The 17125-nt window shown below is 27.3% G+C and overlaps 1 protein-coding gene across 1 annotated transcript; it reads left to right on the top strand.

Moving 5' to 3' along the window:
• Positions 1 to 6256: 6256 nt before the first annotated feature.
• Positions 6257 to 8221, top strand: LOC137826369 (transcription factor bHLH51-like). The gene is made up of 2 exons (XM_068632311.1): positions 6257 to 6983; positions 7616 to 8221. The coding sequence occupies exons 1-2, from the start codon at positions 6690 to 6692 to the stop codon at positions 8093 to 8095; spliced, it is 774 nt and encodes a 257-aa protein (XP_068488412.1). The 5' UTR covers positions 6257 to 6689; the 3' UTR covers positions 8096 to 8221.
• The last annotated feature ends 8904 nt before the right edge of the window (positions 8222 to 17125 follow it).

Genomic DNA, 17125 nt, shown 5'->3' with positions numbered 1-17125 from the left:
GATTCCGAGGAACCAAGAAAAAAAGAAAAAAGAAAAAACGGAGATCCCGTCCAGGAACATGAAGTTAACTTACTTTAATCTATATCATTCAATAAAGATAGAAGTTATCTAATTAAGGGTAATTATTACAGACAAATTTTGACGAAATTAAACTTTCTTAATTTCTCTACAAGAGTGGAAAACGTTTAAAGATGTGGGTGAAAAACCGAGGAAGTGTATCTGTAATTTTAGTGTAAATTATCCCCCTATCATAAATTTTTTATACTCTATTCAATTCAAATCCTTGTTCGACATAGACAAAAACTTTGGTAGAAAATAGTGACATGTTGCTATTTTAATTCATAAATCACGTATCAATATTTTTTTTTTGTAAAGACTAATACAAAATGATTCTTAAAAAAAAGGAAAGTTTTAACTTATCAAAACTATACACGTAATATTTAATAAAAAATATTTACCAATAGCGTTCAATATTATAATTCTGTATAAAATCGCAATAATAATAACACATAATTATGTTTTCTATCAAAACTTACACCTAACATCAAGACTTGCTAACTAAAATAAGAAAATAATTTATGTTTAGAATCTCAATCTTTAATGTAAATCATTATTATATATATATATATATATATATTATTACAAAACAATATTTTGTTATTATTTTATTTATATATTATAGTTTTTAACTTCCTTTAAAATTTTAATCTAAAAACATTTCATGACATCCTAAGAGAAAAAAAGTATTTAGTCTTGATCACCTTAAATCTAAATCCTATCATAACCACTGGTCCTATCAAGTGCTTATGTGAATGTGTTTATCCAATAAGTTAGAAATATACACGTGTATCACTCCCCATGTAATTGGTGTTGACATATATTAGTTTCTTTTTCGCAACAAATCAAATAGTATAAACCTTAACTTACTATTGTTTTAATTCACAATATAACATTTTTATTTTACAACTACTAATGGTAGGATGACAATTTGTATGCACTATATTACTACATCCTTATGTATTTGAATATCATATTTGTACTTGTTATTTACTTATATGATAAGTAATTTTAAATTTCGTTTTTGTTGAATACTTGTATACTAATAATTATACTCTTTACATACCCTTTACGCATGTGTAAAGTTAAAAAAAATCAATATAAAAATATTAATTAAAAACTTTTACAACTAAATTGAAATTTATTTTTAATAGTTCAAAACATAAATTATAATCAGATATTAAAAACATACTGTTTTTAAACATCAATATTCTAATTCTCAAGTTCGATTATTCAAAAAAGTAAAAAAAAAAAATGACTTGTTAAAACTCAATAACAATATTATGTATTAATAGTTAAATTTATTTCTAATTTTTCATTTCTTCTAAGTGTTTGTATTTAAGCATAGCATAGTTTATATATATAAGAATATTTTATATGTGGCCTTTGATATAATTGTCATTTATAATGAGTAAAGTCATTAGTATCAATTATTTAAAATATTTACTTAATGTTTTTTATTTAAATTAGTTTTAAAACGAATTTTAGTTTTTATAATATCTTTTACATAAATATAAAAATATATTTATTTATTATTTAAATTTAGAAAATTAAGATTGAGATATTGTTAATATTTGATATTCTGTCATATATATATAAATAAATTACATGAATAAAATAAATAAAAATCCTAAATCCCAATGGTGTCAAGAATTGTCATTTTTATTAGACTTGTACAATGCAAGGTGAAGGAAATCTCTCGAAAATAACAAAAGCTATAATAGAAAATGATTATATTATTGATTTGTTGTTTGAAAATTTCGTCATGGTTCAAATCAAATTGTAAAAAGAAAAAAAAAATAAAGAAGACAAATGTAAAATTATTTTCGTTTGATGGTATTTCAGAAATGATATTAACTAGAATCATGACCCTAAAGTCACTTCAAAAAATTTGGGTTGCAAGGAGAATATTAAGGAAAGAAGAAGATTTCGGGTATGAAAGTGTTAAATTTGATAAGAAAATTATAGTCGTAAAGAATGAAAGAGTCTAAGACAATTAAATAGTAATCAAACATATTGTTGGGTATTACCAATAAGATAAAAAAGTTAGGTAAGGAGTTTCCTAATTCCATATTAGTTGAGAAAATTTTAGTAACAATACAAAAAATATATGGAACATTTATTACTTCGTTATAAAACACGGATTGGTCAATAATTACTTTGACACAAGTGATACATGTCTTGCAAAAACAAGAACAACGAATGTTAATGAGAGAAGATCATGCTTCTGAAGTTACTTTACTTTATATTGTTGAAAGTGCTTCCGAAGTGAAAAATTACAAAATGAGCAAATACAACAAAAATAGAAAAACACATGTTTTTCGTCTAGTCCCCATTAGAAGAAAAATAATTACTAATACAACAAGTGTTGGTGGAGGTCAGATGCAAAATACCACAAATATGTTGAATTGGAATATGTAGAAAAGATATGTAAATATCAACATCCTCAAGAAGATGTCAAGATTGTTGATGACGAATAAAAAAAATAACTACTTCTTGCAACATCGTGTGTTATAACCAACAAATCTACAAAAGATTGACTTATAGATAATAGTTGCACAAGTCACATGACTCATAATTGAGAACTTTTCAAAGAGTTCAACAAATAAGATACTTCTAGAATAAGAATTGGGAATGATGAACAAATTATCGCGGAAGGTATATGAACAATTGTAATTTGCTGGTAAAAAAAAACAATTGTAATTGAAATTCATTTAGGTGTCAAATTAATTTTTGGTGTCTTATATGTTCCTTAGATTAATCAAAATTGGTTAAATGTTGCTCAAATGTTAGAGAAAGATTATAAGGTGTCTTTTGAAAACAAACTTTGTATGATTAAAGATGCAAACAACCTAGAAGTATTCAAAGTTCATATGAAGACAAAAGTTTTGTTTTGGACTTGATGAAAGAGGAGTTGACTACAAACAAAGAAGATATAAAAGAATGATAAAAATAAAAAACAATATGAATATCTCTTGTTCAAGAGGAGAAAATAGATGTAGAACCATATTCTAACATCCATCAAAAACTCAATATCACTACCTAAGGTTGATAAAAGAAAAAATTCAACGAATAATGTCAAATTAGACGAATATGTGATCACATTAAAAAAAAAAAGAGAAAGATAAGAATTAAAAAAAAAGGAGGATAAAAATCAAATACTAAAAAAAGGAGAACCAAATTTGAAATTTGAAATTCAAATAAACAAATATTAAGGCATGATAGAATGTTAGAAATATCTACTTAATATATTAGTTTTTAGGAAATTTATATTAGTTTTTAGGAAATTGATTGAATTGTTATAATATCTTTTATATAAAGAAAAATATATTTATTATTTATATTTAGGAAATTGAGATTGAAATATTATTAATATTTGATATTATATTACATTTTGCTCTCTCTATATATAGAATACATGAATAAAATAAGTAACAAATTTAATATATTTCTTATATTTTTAAAATATATTTTCAAAAACCCTAATTTTCAAAAAACTCTGTAAAAGTATTTTATTACAATAACAAATTTAACTTAAGATTGAGAAACTTAACTTACTTAAAAAAAGTGTCTTTTTTAATTTTGTAATTATCAATAGATTTTAACATATCATGTTAAATTGTATTCCTAGGACTTCTATGTCAAATTATCCAAAATTATTCAAATTTCATTGGTAGTATAGTTCAACTTTAAAGGGTTAGATTAGGTAAAATTATTGAAATGTCCATACTTATCTCAACAACAAATAAGGTTATGAGATAAAACTAAAAACTTGGTTTGCCATTACCACTAATGTTTGTTGGTAAGTCTGAGGCATTGACTTGACCTGATCAATCTGCCATTCTAGGCAACAATTAGTGTGACCAACTTGTGTATGTCTTTTCATATACACATGTTTATCTTAACAAAGAATGATGAAGTACCATAAAACAATAAACCTTTTACCAATTCCAACAAAACCTGGTGTTGCCTACATAAACTTGAAAATTTTGCAGGACAAGCAAAAAATTGTGTTATTTGTAAGGATTATCCTTGGCATGTGTGAATTTTTCATTGTCAAGTTTGTTGTTGAGAAAACAATCTTTCATCCAAATAACTTGAAAACATCACTGATATTTCTGAAAAAGAATCATTAATCTAAATTCTTGAGGTGACTAATTATATTTTACAGCACATGCAATGCATATATTTGCATCTGATGCATCTTACTCATCTTTCATTTCAAACTCTAAGTGACATTCAAACAAACAAAAAAGTAACTCCTCTGCATATCCTTCCATTTGAAAATTTTCACTTAAAAATATGCAACACATCATGTTATAGTAACACTGTGCAGAGACTAAAGAGGGAGGAAAAGGTAAAGTACACAAAACACCACCTTGAATGAGATATGTGGAATTTTATGATAAAGTAGAATCAAATGATTTTCTCACCTCTGATTTGCAATTACATTATTATTTCCATCTTTTTCAGGTGCATCCAATGTGTCTCTGCCTTTTCCATTTATTTATATGCAGTCTACTAATAATTACTCTCCATTGAGGCATGCATTTATTAGCAATCCATGATTGCACCTTCTCTTTCTATTATTTCACCTTTCTATGACCAAAGGGAGAAGGAGGAACACATAGGCTTCCAACCTTAATTGACTTCTTTCTCTACAATGCTTTATTTCTCATCATTCCATTGCTTGACACAAACAAGGACGTGCCATCTTACTTTGATCATTTTGGTTTGCCACATTTTCATCGTGACACCCTCACTCTGCCTATTGATATATATGAATATTGGAGATATGTTTTGAGATTATGGGACCCAAAAGCCTATAATTTCGATCAGATAAAATAACATGGGGTGAGGGGGAAGAAAAGAAACAAAGGAAAGAGATTGAAGAGGGAAAACAAACAATACAGAAATTGTATCAGAGATAATTGAGCTAACAAAGTGAGTGGTTGGATCAGTAGTCGTATCACTCTTTAAGGTGCTTTATTATGAGTTACAAATTGTGAGGGAAAAAGGGACCCTCCAGTGACTGTAATTGAAGCTTCCTTTGTTTGCTAGCTTATGCTGGAGACACACTATGTGAGCTTTTCAATCAGAGTGCCATTAAAGTGTACAAAATAAGCCGCTTTTACTGAGTGGCATGCTTTGAAGTTCCACCTTTCAATCAGTATATTGAAAGAAATGAAGTAATTAACCCCTCTTGTTGATGCATGCACAAAGGACAAGTCCACTTGTTTGTCCAGTATACAGATATTTGTAGTTTGTTTTCACGTAGTTTTATCTTTTCCTTTGGTAGATAACCCTTTTCATCTTAGAGAGATTTCTTGTGATCTAAACACTGATTGAATACCTGTAATCAAGTAATACTACTATGATTTATGTTTGTACAGTAATTCTCAAGATTAGTTTATGCTAACTGTTCTAACATATCACTGACACCCAATCAATTAGTATGACAGTGTTTTTTCATTCAATCAGTTTTTAATCACAAAAAAATTGAGAGATGGGTAAAACAGGTCCACAAGTTGTGTTAAACTCAATAGACAATCCGTTTTATCACTGTTGTTACATCAGACATTTGTGTAATTGTACGAGCAAATCTTGTGTTCTTTTTTTCTGTGTACAAATGTTCTCCTTCAATCACCTTTTTCATCTTCCTCATCATGGCATGGACCAAATCCTTGGTTGGGACAGTATATGATAGTACTGTAACTTCTGTGTGAAACTAAACCAAATTGAAATTCAAGTATAACTTATCTTGAACAAATCAGTCTTGAAATTAAACCAATGATTGAGCATTTTGTTTGTAGCGTATGTCCTATTCTGAGGGTTAAAAATAGCAGCATTTTTATTCTTAACTGCAAAGGTGAGGTGTGAATTCTTATGAAGTTAAAATTTCAAGATAAGTACTAGAATTATTAACATGATTAGCAGATAATTTTGTTCTTTAATATATCGTCAGAAATTGGATGATTGTATCTTTATCTGTAAAAAATATGTATTAAGAAACATGAATTTGCTAAGTAGATTTAAAATTTTAGAAAATATCAGTATTTGAATGTAAAAAAGAAAGAAAAACTAGGATCAGGACAATAATTCAGAAAGAGAGCCCAAATGGTTATAATTACAATCAGAGCAGACAAAAAACTTTATCGCTATACACATATAGAAGAATAAGATACTGTTCTTGCACCACTACATCAGTCACTGTTACTAGGTCAAGCGATTCCAGAGTCCCACACAGTGGTTCCCAAGTCCAATTGCAAGGTACTATTTCATTTCTGCTTCAAATTCTTAGTCAGCACGGATACTCATTAAGATAAGCCTGTTTGTTGGGCCATGCCACCCTCTTGCTTTTTATTTTGGCTCATCCTTTTTCCTCTTCTCAAACTTGAGATTCTTCACAAAGTGTAGTGAGAGTTATTAGAGAGGAAATTTTCTTGGTGAAGTGACAGGTGCATACTGCCAAAAACTATTTTCATCTGACCCCATTAAAGGTCATTGCCTATCACACCAATCACCATAAAGATAAGAAGAAGATCGCCCATTAAGCAAACAGTATCAATGAATGAGAAATAAAAGGCTCACAAAGCTAGGCACAAGCATTAGAATGGTCTCTAATTGTGCATATGGAAAGTTACCACTATTCTGGGTGGCCTCTTGCCACCAACATGGCTCAGTGCAACTCTGCACCAAACAGTGATCAATTATCCCCTTTTTCAGTTCCAACAACTCAAACACTCCCTCTTGCTTCTGACCCTGCCTCTCTTCAGTTTAGTGAGTTCCCTTTGTGGCCTGCAACCATTGCAGAAGATAGAGTTGCAAGTGCTTCAAAGAGTCACAGCCAAGCAGAGAAAAGGCGCAGGGACAGGATCAATGCACAGCTAGCAACTCTCAGAAAACTCATTCCCAAGTCTGATAAGGTAAAAGGAAAAAAATAAATCATCATGAGTCTCTTTTGCTAAGTGGCACAGTTACTCCTTTCAAGTATACTGTTTTTTTCAAACTTCGCATACTGTTTAAGACTAGAAGCATGAAAGTGGAACTAGAATTTCCTACTCTAGGATGTATAGGGTATCACTAAGGTAAATTGAATCAGATTTGATGTAACAATGTAATATATGATATGATCGGTAGATAATTAAATATGATCAGAGAAGTTTGAAATTCAAGTTTATACATAAAAAATATTTGGATGAAGAATTCAATCTTTCAAATGAATTTTAATTTTTTAGAAGATTAATCTTTTTAGTTTTAATAATACCTTGAGTTAAATAAAAACCAGATTCGATCCACTGCAAATTTGTGGTATTTCAATGCTATTTTAGATAGCACAGTGACTTTCAATTCCATGAATAGGCTTACTAGGTTGTATGACAGGTCATGTAGATTTCAATTTCAATAACTTCCAATCTTTAGATGAGAAAGAAAGTAAAAGAATCATAGTATATGAATAGGTTTACTAGGTTGTATGATAGACCATAGATTTGAGTTCCACTAGCATCCCTATCTTCAACAGAAAGAAACTATAACGGGTAAAATTATGTGGTTGCAGATGGACAAAGCAGCATTACTAGGGAGTGTGGTAGACCATGTGAAAGATCTAAAGCGAAAAGCCATGTGTGTGAGCAAAGCCATTACTGTTCCAACTGAAACTGATGAAGTAAAAATTGACTTCCACGAAGCTAAAGATGAAAGCTACACAAAAGTGAAGATATTGAAGGAAAACATCATAATCAAAGCTTCTGTTTGCTGTGATGATCGACCAGAAGTGTTCCCTGAGCTAATCCAAGTCCTCAAAGGGTTGAGACTCACAGCAGTTAAGGCTGACATAGCTAGTGTGGGTGGCAGAATCAAAAGCATATTGGTTCTTTGTTCAAAGGACAGTGAAGAGAACAGTGTTTGCCTTAGCACTCTCAAACAATCACTTAAATCAGCTGTCAACAAAATTGCTTCGTTATCCGTGGCCACTAATTGTCCCACTAGAAGTAAGAGGCAGAGGTTCTTCTTCCCTTCACACTACGTACAACCATAATTCATCATTGCAATTTTCTTTAATTCTTGGGAGTGGTTGTGTCAGTACCTCAATTTTTTTTTTCATTTTTCAACATTTGTTTATCTGCAAGATATAATACAGTGTTAGTTTCGTGACTTCAGTTCACCTTCAACTTCCATGATTGAATGTATAATGTACTTGTTCCATAAAACTACCGAAAGTTGCACCAAAATAAAATAAAAAAAAACTGGTTAAGCATCATATTTGACCCTTACTAATTTTGCAAAAACTCGTTGAATCAGTACTACATTAGCAGAATGAGTCTATGGTCATAGATTTACAGTAAAAAGAAACATTTGCTTTGTTACTTTTAACTTAGAAACACGATTTTTCCAACAAAAAAAGAGGGAACTTCATTTGGGTTAGATCAAAAGGGCATCTTAAGATAATAGAAACTTAAATAGCATCATAAGATCTAACTTGAATCTATTTCAACTTAAAACACTGATTCATCTCTAGAAAAGATACACTATTTTAGTTATATTATTAGTGAAGATGAGAATTGCAGCAGTGTTTTAATTCTTAAATCATAGTGGATGTGATTTTTTTGAAAGGATTTATGGATTGACACGTGTAGTTGAGTAATGTTGAATGTAGTGCAAGGTGTTTGTGAATGGGACCCTTTGTAAGCAGAGATGATGATTTATGAGATGCAGCAATGAGCAGTGATAGCATTGTACATAAGGACCACACCCTTAATTAGATCACTGTTTGACAAAAGCAACGTACACAAAATTTTCCTTTGAAAATGATTTATAAGGTGAAAAGGGTAATCCACTGTTGTTGTGCTTTTTCTCTTTAATGTTTTCGCAGTGTAAAGTCCATAAACTCGTACTGTAAGAAATTTGGTTCGGATATTATAAAATCACTACATGTAATAGTTTTATATTAAATAATATTTGCATCCTTAATTATGACGATTTTTTACAGTAGTTCTGAATTTCGCTTTTTATTGAGTGAATTGACCTTCCGTTTCATTATTCATAAATACTTTACATCAATAAATAAATCATTTTCAAAAAAATATTCATATTGAATTTTTGGAAAATATTTTTTCATCTTTATCTCTTTGTGAGAAAAATGTATACATATTTTAACTTTACTCAATCATCACATACATAGTTATTAATATTTCGATCTTAATTCGAGTTTGAAGTTTCATTACTTTTTTATTTTTGAAAGTCACATAAAAAGGAATAAAAGAGAAAAATATATTGCTTAATTAAGTAAAATGAGATGATGTTCTTGAACAAATCTTTTAATCGAGAATTAAGATATAAGGGAATGACAATATTTAAGACGTTATTTAATTAACATATGGATGTGGTACTAAGGAAGGAGTCCTACATACAATATCTACATTTTTGTGTCTTATTTCATTTTTTTTTTAGTTTTTAACTTAGTATTAAATTAGATTAATCGTTTTAGATGAAATGAATAGTATTACCATAAGCATTACTAACTAAGAACAAGAAATTTAACTTATCTATTATTAATAATAAGGATATTTTTTAAACAAAAGCTTTCATGTTAGACATCATTATGCAACTTGAGATTTCAGATAGACGGACACCTTAAGTAACAACAATCATTTGCCATCACATGAAAAAAATATTATTATAAAAAGAAAAAAGAAATAAAATACAAAAATATGGGGATTAGACCAAAACAAATATGTTAACAAAAATGATACATAGGTAGACTATACTTATTCATAAAAAATTCTAAGAACAAACTAGAAGGAAACCTATTATACCAATGAAAAGATTCTTTTTGAATAAATCATAAATTAGCCAACTTATCAGCACACTCCCTTCACGAAAAATGAGTAAACCTAATTTTTCCACAGTAATATTAAGACAAATATTTTATCGATTACTAGACATTTAGTAAACGCAACACAAACTAAAACAACACAAACTAAAACAAAATCACATTTCAGCCCGACATTAGTAAGTCTCATATTTTAAGTTTCCTCCATATAGCATGTATAACCCATAAAAAAAAAATATATAAAGAATTTAATATCAAGTTATGTATATTAAAAACTGTTTGTTTTAAAATATCACTTTTTGGTAAGTTGGGCAATATATGAGATTCGTTGTTTTAGTTCTATTTACCAAAATATTATTTTATGCACAACGTGAAGAGAAGGATATTGAAATCTTGGAGCAAATATTCTGGATGTTATTTTAATAATGTCATGAGGTGCTTACTAAGGTAAATAAATACTGTGATACAATAATTGGGAAGATAATAAAATAATAAAAAAAGGAAGGGGACTTTCCATGAAAAAAAAAAATAATGGGAAAGAAATGTGGTACAATAAGTGGGAAGAGAAAAAAAAAAGTTGGGCACACTTTGTATGTTTATAAATTTTTTTCTTCATTCCTCCTTTTTTTCTCTCTTTTTTTTAGCCTAAAAATCTTTCTCACATTCAACTTTTTACTTTAGGCACATTACTAGTCCATTAAAAGTTATTTTTTTATCATTATTATGTGTTTCAAGTTGTGGAAATTAGAAATCAATGAGAACCACAATACTAGTCCATTAAAAGTCTTTTTTATCATTATTGCATGTTTTTCAATTCGTGAAAATTAGAGATAAATGATAGTTTAGATAGTCTAAGCCTCAAGTGAATAGACCATTTTTGAAGTTTTGATTATAACAAATATTTTAAGCATTTTATATGTTTGAAAGTTTTTAATTTATCTGAATATTTTAATATGTGTTTTAAGGATTTATGAAATCATCTAATAATTATACAATCACACATTAGACATTCTATCGGAGTAAAAGAACTTATAAACTGAATTAAGTAACTGCATAAGTCGTAATCCTCAAATAATTTTTTAGATAAATATAACTTGTACTGGTAGCTTAAAATCGAGAGGTTTTAGTCGAGAGCTAGATACAAGACATAACATCAGTTATGTATAAAAGAATAAAACAAAATATAAATATTATTATAATAAGGCTCAATTAAATAAAAGCTTGCATTAGGGGGTGCGTAAATAATAAAACAATGTAGAAAGAAAGTCCAATGGTAAGAGCATAAGCCCATTAAGGAAACTGTATAAATAGGAGGTCAACATAAGAGGTAGGTAAGAGTGATTTTTGTTTGATGAACATAAATCTATTTCTGACTTTGACATCGGAGCGCCTTGCAGGTACACCCCCCCATCTGTGTGAAGGAGAAGCCGAGAGCACTCAGCGTGAGGAGAAGCCGAGAGCACTCAGCGTGAGGAGAAGCCGAGAGCACCCAACGTGAGGAGAAGCCGAGAGCACTCTGCGTGAGGAGAAGCCGAGAGCATCCAACGTGAGGAGAAGCCGAGAGCATCTAGCTCTAGTTGAAGCCGAGAACATCCAGCCCTAGTTGAAGTCGAGAGGATCCAGTCCAAGAAGAAACCAAGAGAGTCCAGTCCAAGATTGGAAGATTTGTAAAAGAGTTAATCTTGTCAATCTGATTCTAGTGTTCTGGTCCTTGTTGTAAGAACATAACTGATGAAACAATTTCATTAAATAACCATAATAACTATGTATAGAAATAATTTAATACAAATGATCAAATAATATAATTATCACTAAAAGAAATTTATTAGATAAAGACTAATTTTATATATAAAAAATAGTTATTATATTAATTAAATTATATATTATTTTAGATACAAAAAAATTATTGGTATATAAAATAATTTTTATTATTAATAAATAGTTTATCTAATTAGTTATCAAAATTTTAACTACCAACCTCATAATCTAATTAGTTGAGAGCTAAAAATTTGGTAATTAATTAAATACCAATTTAGAAACTATTTATTAATAATAAAAATTACTTTAAATATCAATATTTTTTAAAATTTATAAAATAGTATCTAATTTAGTTAATATAGTGACTAATTATTTTTTATATCTAAGATTAATCTCTATCGAGTGATCTTTTAGGTTTTTTTTTATCAGCAAAGATTAAATGAAAGCGATCTTCTTATGGTGTATACTAATATTGGAAAATAAAGTGTTTATGAACAATTGTGATTAATTATCATATCTGTAAATTTTGTTTAAATTGTTTCCATTTCATAATAGATACAAAAATATTTTGATAATTATATCAAATCCTTATCAAGCATTTATGACAAAGAAGATATAAAGATTCTAGTTGAAGTCCAAGTAAAGATCAAGTATTAACATTTCAAGTTACAACGGTCATCTTTCAAACTCCACATAAATAGAGTAAGATAAAAATGAAGAACACACAAGAATACATAATAATACAAGTTATCTCAAATATTTTTCATCTTATTTATCATAGTGTTCTATGGGTGAGTTATAAGCTTGATAATTCTTCATTGTGAAGTTTACTATGTGAGTTTTGATTGAGCTTTCTTTGATAGTGTTCTTTTCTATTGAGAGAGTTTAATCCAGAGAGATTAAGATTAGGTGTAACCAAGAGTTATTAATATGCTCATGAGAATCAAAAGTATTTAGTGCACTCTTGTATGTAAAATCAAAAGTGTATAGTAATAAACAATAATGTACACCATCATGTTATGATTATTATTATATTTATAAGTATGATTATCAATATTAATAAAATTAATAAAATAAAAATTAATAACATTATTCATATATTTAATATCATCATTATTATTAATATTGTTTAATATTATTAAGATTATTAAATATTATTAATATTATTAAGATTATTAAATATTATTAATATTATTAAGATTATTAAATATTATTAATATTATTAAGATTATTAAATATTATTAAATATTATTAATATTATTAAATATTTATTATTATTAATAAATATTATAAATAGTGTTAATATTATTAATATTATAAATAATGTTAATTTTATATATATTTTTATTAATAGTATTTATATTATTAATGTTATTATTATTGATATTATTAATTTTATTATATTACTAATATCATTAATACTATTATTATTATTAATATTATTTATATTATTAATATAATACTATTTATATTGTTTAAATTATTATATTAATATTAATAATATGTATAAATTAGTTATGATTATTATTATTTATGAATATGAATTATGTTTTTATAATTTTTCATATTATATTAATATTTTAATATTATGTATATAATTATTATGATAATAGTTGGTAGATAATAGAGATCAGTGGGTGATAGTTCGTAGGTAATAGAGATTCGTGAGTAATAGTTGGTAGGTAATAGAGATCCGTAGGTAAAAGTTAGTAGGTAATAAAATTAGTAGATAATAGTTGGTAGGTAATGATGAATTTACCTACGGATTCAGAATTCGTGGGTAATAGTTGGTAGGTAATGCTGAATTTACCTACGAATTCAGAATTTGTAAGTAATGTCCGTAGGTAATATTGTTTGTAAGTAATATCCATAGGTAATGCGGAATTTACCTACGGACTCAGATCCGTGGGTAAAAATCCGTAGATAATACTGATTTTTTTTATAATGTTTAATTATTTCAGTGATGTTGTATAGATTTTTTATCCATTGAAAAGTTTTAAAATATTTTTTTTCATAGTTTAATTTTTATTTTTGTGTGTATTGTACTGTTTTAAAGATATAATTGTTTGGTACAAGACACACTGCAAAACATTTAAGATGTGAATCTTCCAATGCCTAAAAACCCCCCAGATTCATTTTCTAATGAGAAGTTCTTAATCTCCCCTCTTTTCAGTTAAAAGGTAGCCGGTAGTAAATTTTCTAGCTATATATGTTCTATTAGCTTCCTCTTTAATAAAACGTTTAGATTTAGAATAAATTTACAAAAAAATTGTCAATATAGTCCAATGTATTTTCTTTTATTTCTTATATTCTTTTGAAATACCTTGTTATTTAAAACATCATTTAACATATAACTTATAGTAGTTTATTATATTTTTTATTTTTACCATCCAAATTTTATGAACACTAGTTGTTTAATAGTTATTTGACATTGCAATTTTTGTTGTAAGTACAATACGTGAGGTTAATAATATGTTTTTTTTATCAACATAATAAATTTAGAGTATTTTTAAGAAATATTTTAACCCTATTACAAAAAGAATAAATTACTCACATAGTTTCAAAATATATCTCAGTATATGGTCTTTACAACCTTAATTTGTCAATCCTCATTCAAAAAGTTGTGTTGACCTTGTTATAGTTTGGTATAACCTTATGTTCCTGCTAGGAAGATGAGACCTAAAGAACTGTTGAAGTCTTCGTCTTCCTCCTTCTTTCGGACAGGTTGCTAAAGTTTCACAGTGATCTTTTTGGTCTTTACGCTACTCTTTCGACTCTCAGTCTCAGGGTGAATGCCAAATGGGGGAAGTACCTGTAGAAGACACTCCGACGCTCAAGTCAGTAAAGAGGGTATTCGGCACTCGGGTGTGTTCAGTGATAATGACATACCTTTCTTCTTGGAATGTGCGTTATTTATATTATTTTAATGGGCTTACCTTATTGGGTCTGATTAGTGGAATGAATCACACTTATGATTGCATTACCTAATTCTTAATGGTAATTTAGCTTCACTGACCTTGATTTGAGCGTTAATGATTTAATGTGCCGATCGACCAGACTATTGTGGAGTCTCGATTATCTTGTTTAGAGAGACGAAATCTCAGTTAGCTCAGTCTCGTCTAATACCAATACACCTTACAATATATTTTCACAATTAAACCTAACGAGCCGATTTCCAATCATTGAATATATGTTGGAGAATAATATCAGTGATTGTGGTTCTTGTTCAAATATATTAAGCTAAGAGTTTCAAACAAATCCCCCCAATTATTTGCCATGTTCAAAAGTTGTTTTGATTTATCGACTTAGCTAAAACCAGAATTTGATGTATATTGTTCCTTCCTAGCACTGTTCCCGATGTTGTTCTCCAACATCCAGCTTCTAAGTCAACCGATGAAGACCTACAACTTCACACACAATATATGTTTCAAGAGTATCTTTTTAGTCTAATAGTAGGGTATTATTCAATTCAATAGTTAGTATCATTTTTCAAGCTTAGGTTATTTAAATGAGTAGTGTTTAATGACTATAATATTTCTGTTTTAGTCCTTTATGTATAACCATATGCTCAAAGCCAAATTTATGTTCCTGCAATATTATGTCACACAATTTTTAGACATATAATAGGACATTGAACTCATTATAATAATATGTTTGTGTTTAATATAGTCTTCCCTTATCATCCTATATTAAAATTCTTTCTCTTCAATTGTTAGGATACTTCTAGAGAGAAAAGTGTAAGATTGGTCACTAACGATTTTTAAATTTTTATTTCTAATTATTTTCAAAGAGTGCAAGATATAATATATTTTGATATAATAGAACAACAAGGCTTGATGGTAATCCCATTGTGGCACATCTCATGAAAATAGTTCACATAGTATAATTTTATAATCATTGGCATACATATATTTATTTTCAAGTATTATTCATGTTTCTCATCCTACCGCTATTATTAAAAAAAATCATTAAATAGTAATTAAATTTAGAAAAATAATAATTAATCACTATATTCTTACCCTTTTTTTTTCATTTCCTACACAATATATTTAGTTCAGTGTATTAATACGAAATAATATAGTTGAGAATTCCAATAGGATTGAAGCTTGGAAATTAGTATAAGAAAAAAATATCAATAATTTTTCCAAATTATGTGAAATGATTTTATAAAAAAAAATGAAATAGAGGAGAATAATTTATTAAAAGAAAATACTTCAAGAGACACCTAACATAGAAAAATAGATATTAAATATGAAAAATAGGAGAAACTTGACTAACACAATACTCAAACGTTTAAATTTAAATCTAATTCATCTTTATAAAATAAAATTTACATCTAATTATACAATATAATTTCACCAACCTTATCTTTAATTGATATAAACTATTCTATGGTAAAAAAAAACTTAAATAAAGTTGAAAAAGTTAATAACTAGATAAATAAATTATTATAAAAGAAAAAAAATACATTTAAAATTAAAATTAAAATAATAATAATTAATAACATAAGTTTATAAAACTAAAATAATAATAATACACTGTTAGAGTGTATTAGCACAATATAAATGTTATAACCTTAATATAAGAAAAACACTTATATATAAAAATGCATACTCCATAAAGGTGCATTGTTACTGTTAACATCTCTATCCACTTATAACATTTATATGTATAAAGATCTATTATTTGACTAACTAAAAAACTGATTCTTATAATTTCTAACTTATATATATATATATATATATATATATATATATTAAATATATTATTTAAATATTTGATATCGATTTCCATATGTTAGAAAAAACGGTGAAATGTAGAATATGCAGCATATGCATAATAAACAAATTACAGTTGCAAAACTAAAATAAGTATATATAATCATTTTATATGCATGTCTAACTGCATAAACAAATTACAGTTGCAAAACTTAAATAAGTGTATATAATCATTTTCACTTCTCAAAACTCAAAACTCAAAATATAGTAAACATATTACTATATTCTTTTCTTATTTTATTCTTATATTAATATTTAATTTTATTTTATTATAATGGACATTAAGTTATTTTTTATTTTTTTTAAAACATTTGATATATTTAAAGTGACTTTTGTATTGAGAGAGAGCTGGAGAGACGATTTTTTTAGATAATTCAATCATTTTCTAATATCTATTAAATAACTAATCATTTTTATAATTAATTGAAAATTGCTTCACTTTAACAAAAATAATTATACTGTAATTTTTAATTTTAAATATGGAATTAGGTTGTGAAACGACGAAACAGTTTATTAAACTTGAAAAGAAACATTAAAACAATTTTTTTTATATCTTCATCTTTCTTAAAAAAAAATTCTTATTAGTTTAATTGATATCTTTTATTTAATTTTTAATATTAAAAATATTTATATATAAATGATTAAAATATAAAAGTGGATCCACAGACGTAATATATGTGTTTTGCTGTTTTCCGTAGTA

The sequence above is a fragment of the Phaseolus vulgaris genome, chromosome 8, assembly GCF_000499845.2.
Source record: "Phaseolus vulgaris cultivar G19833 chromosome 8, P. vulgaris v2.0, whole genome shotgun sequence".
NCBI lineage: Eukaryota > Viridiplantae > Streptophyta > Magnoliopsida > Fabales > Fabaceae > Phaseolus > Phaseolus vulgaris.
The sequence above is the reverse complement of the archived record's forward strand: the minus strand, read 5'-3'. Positions and strand labels throughout refer to the sequence as shown.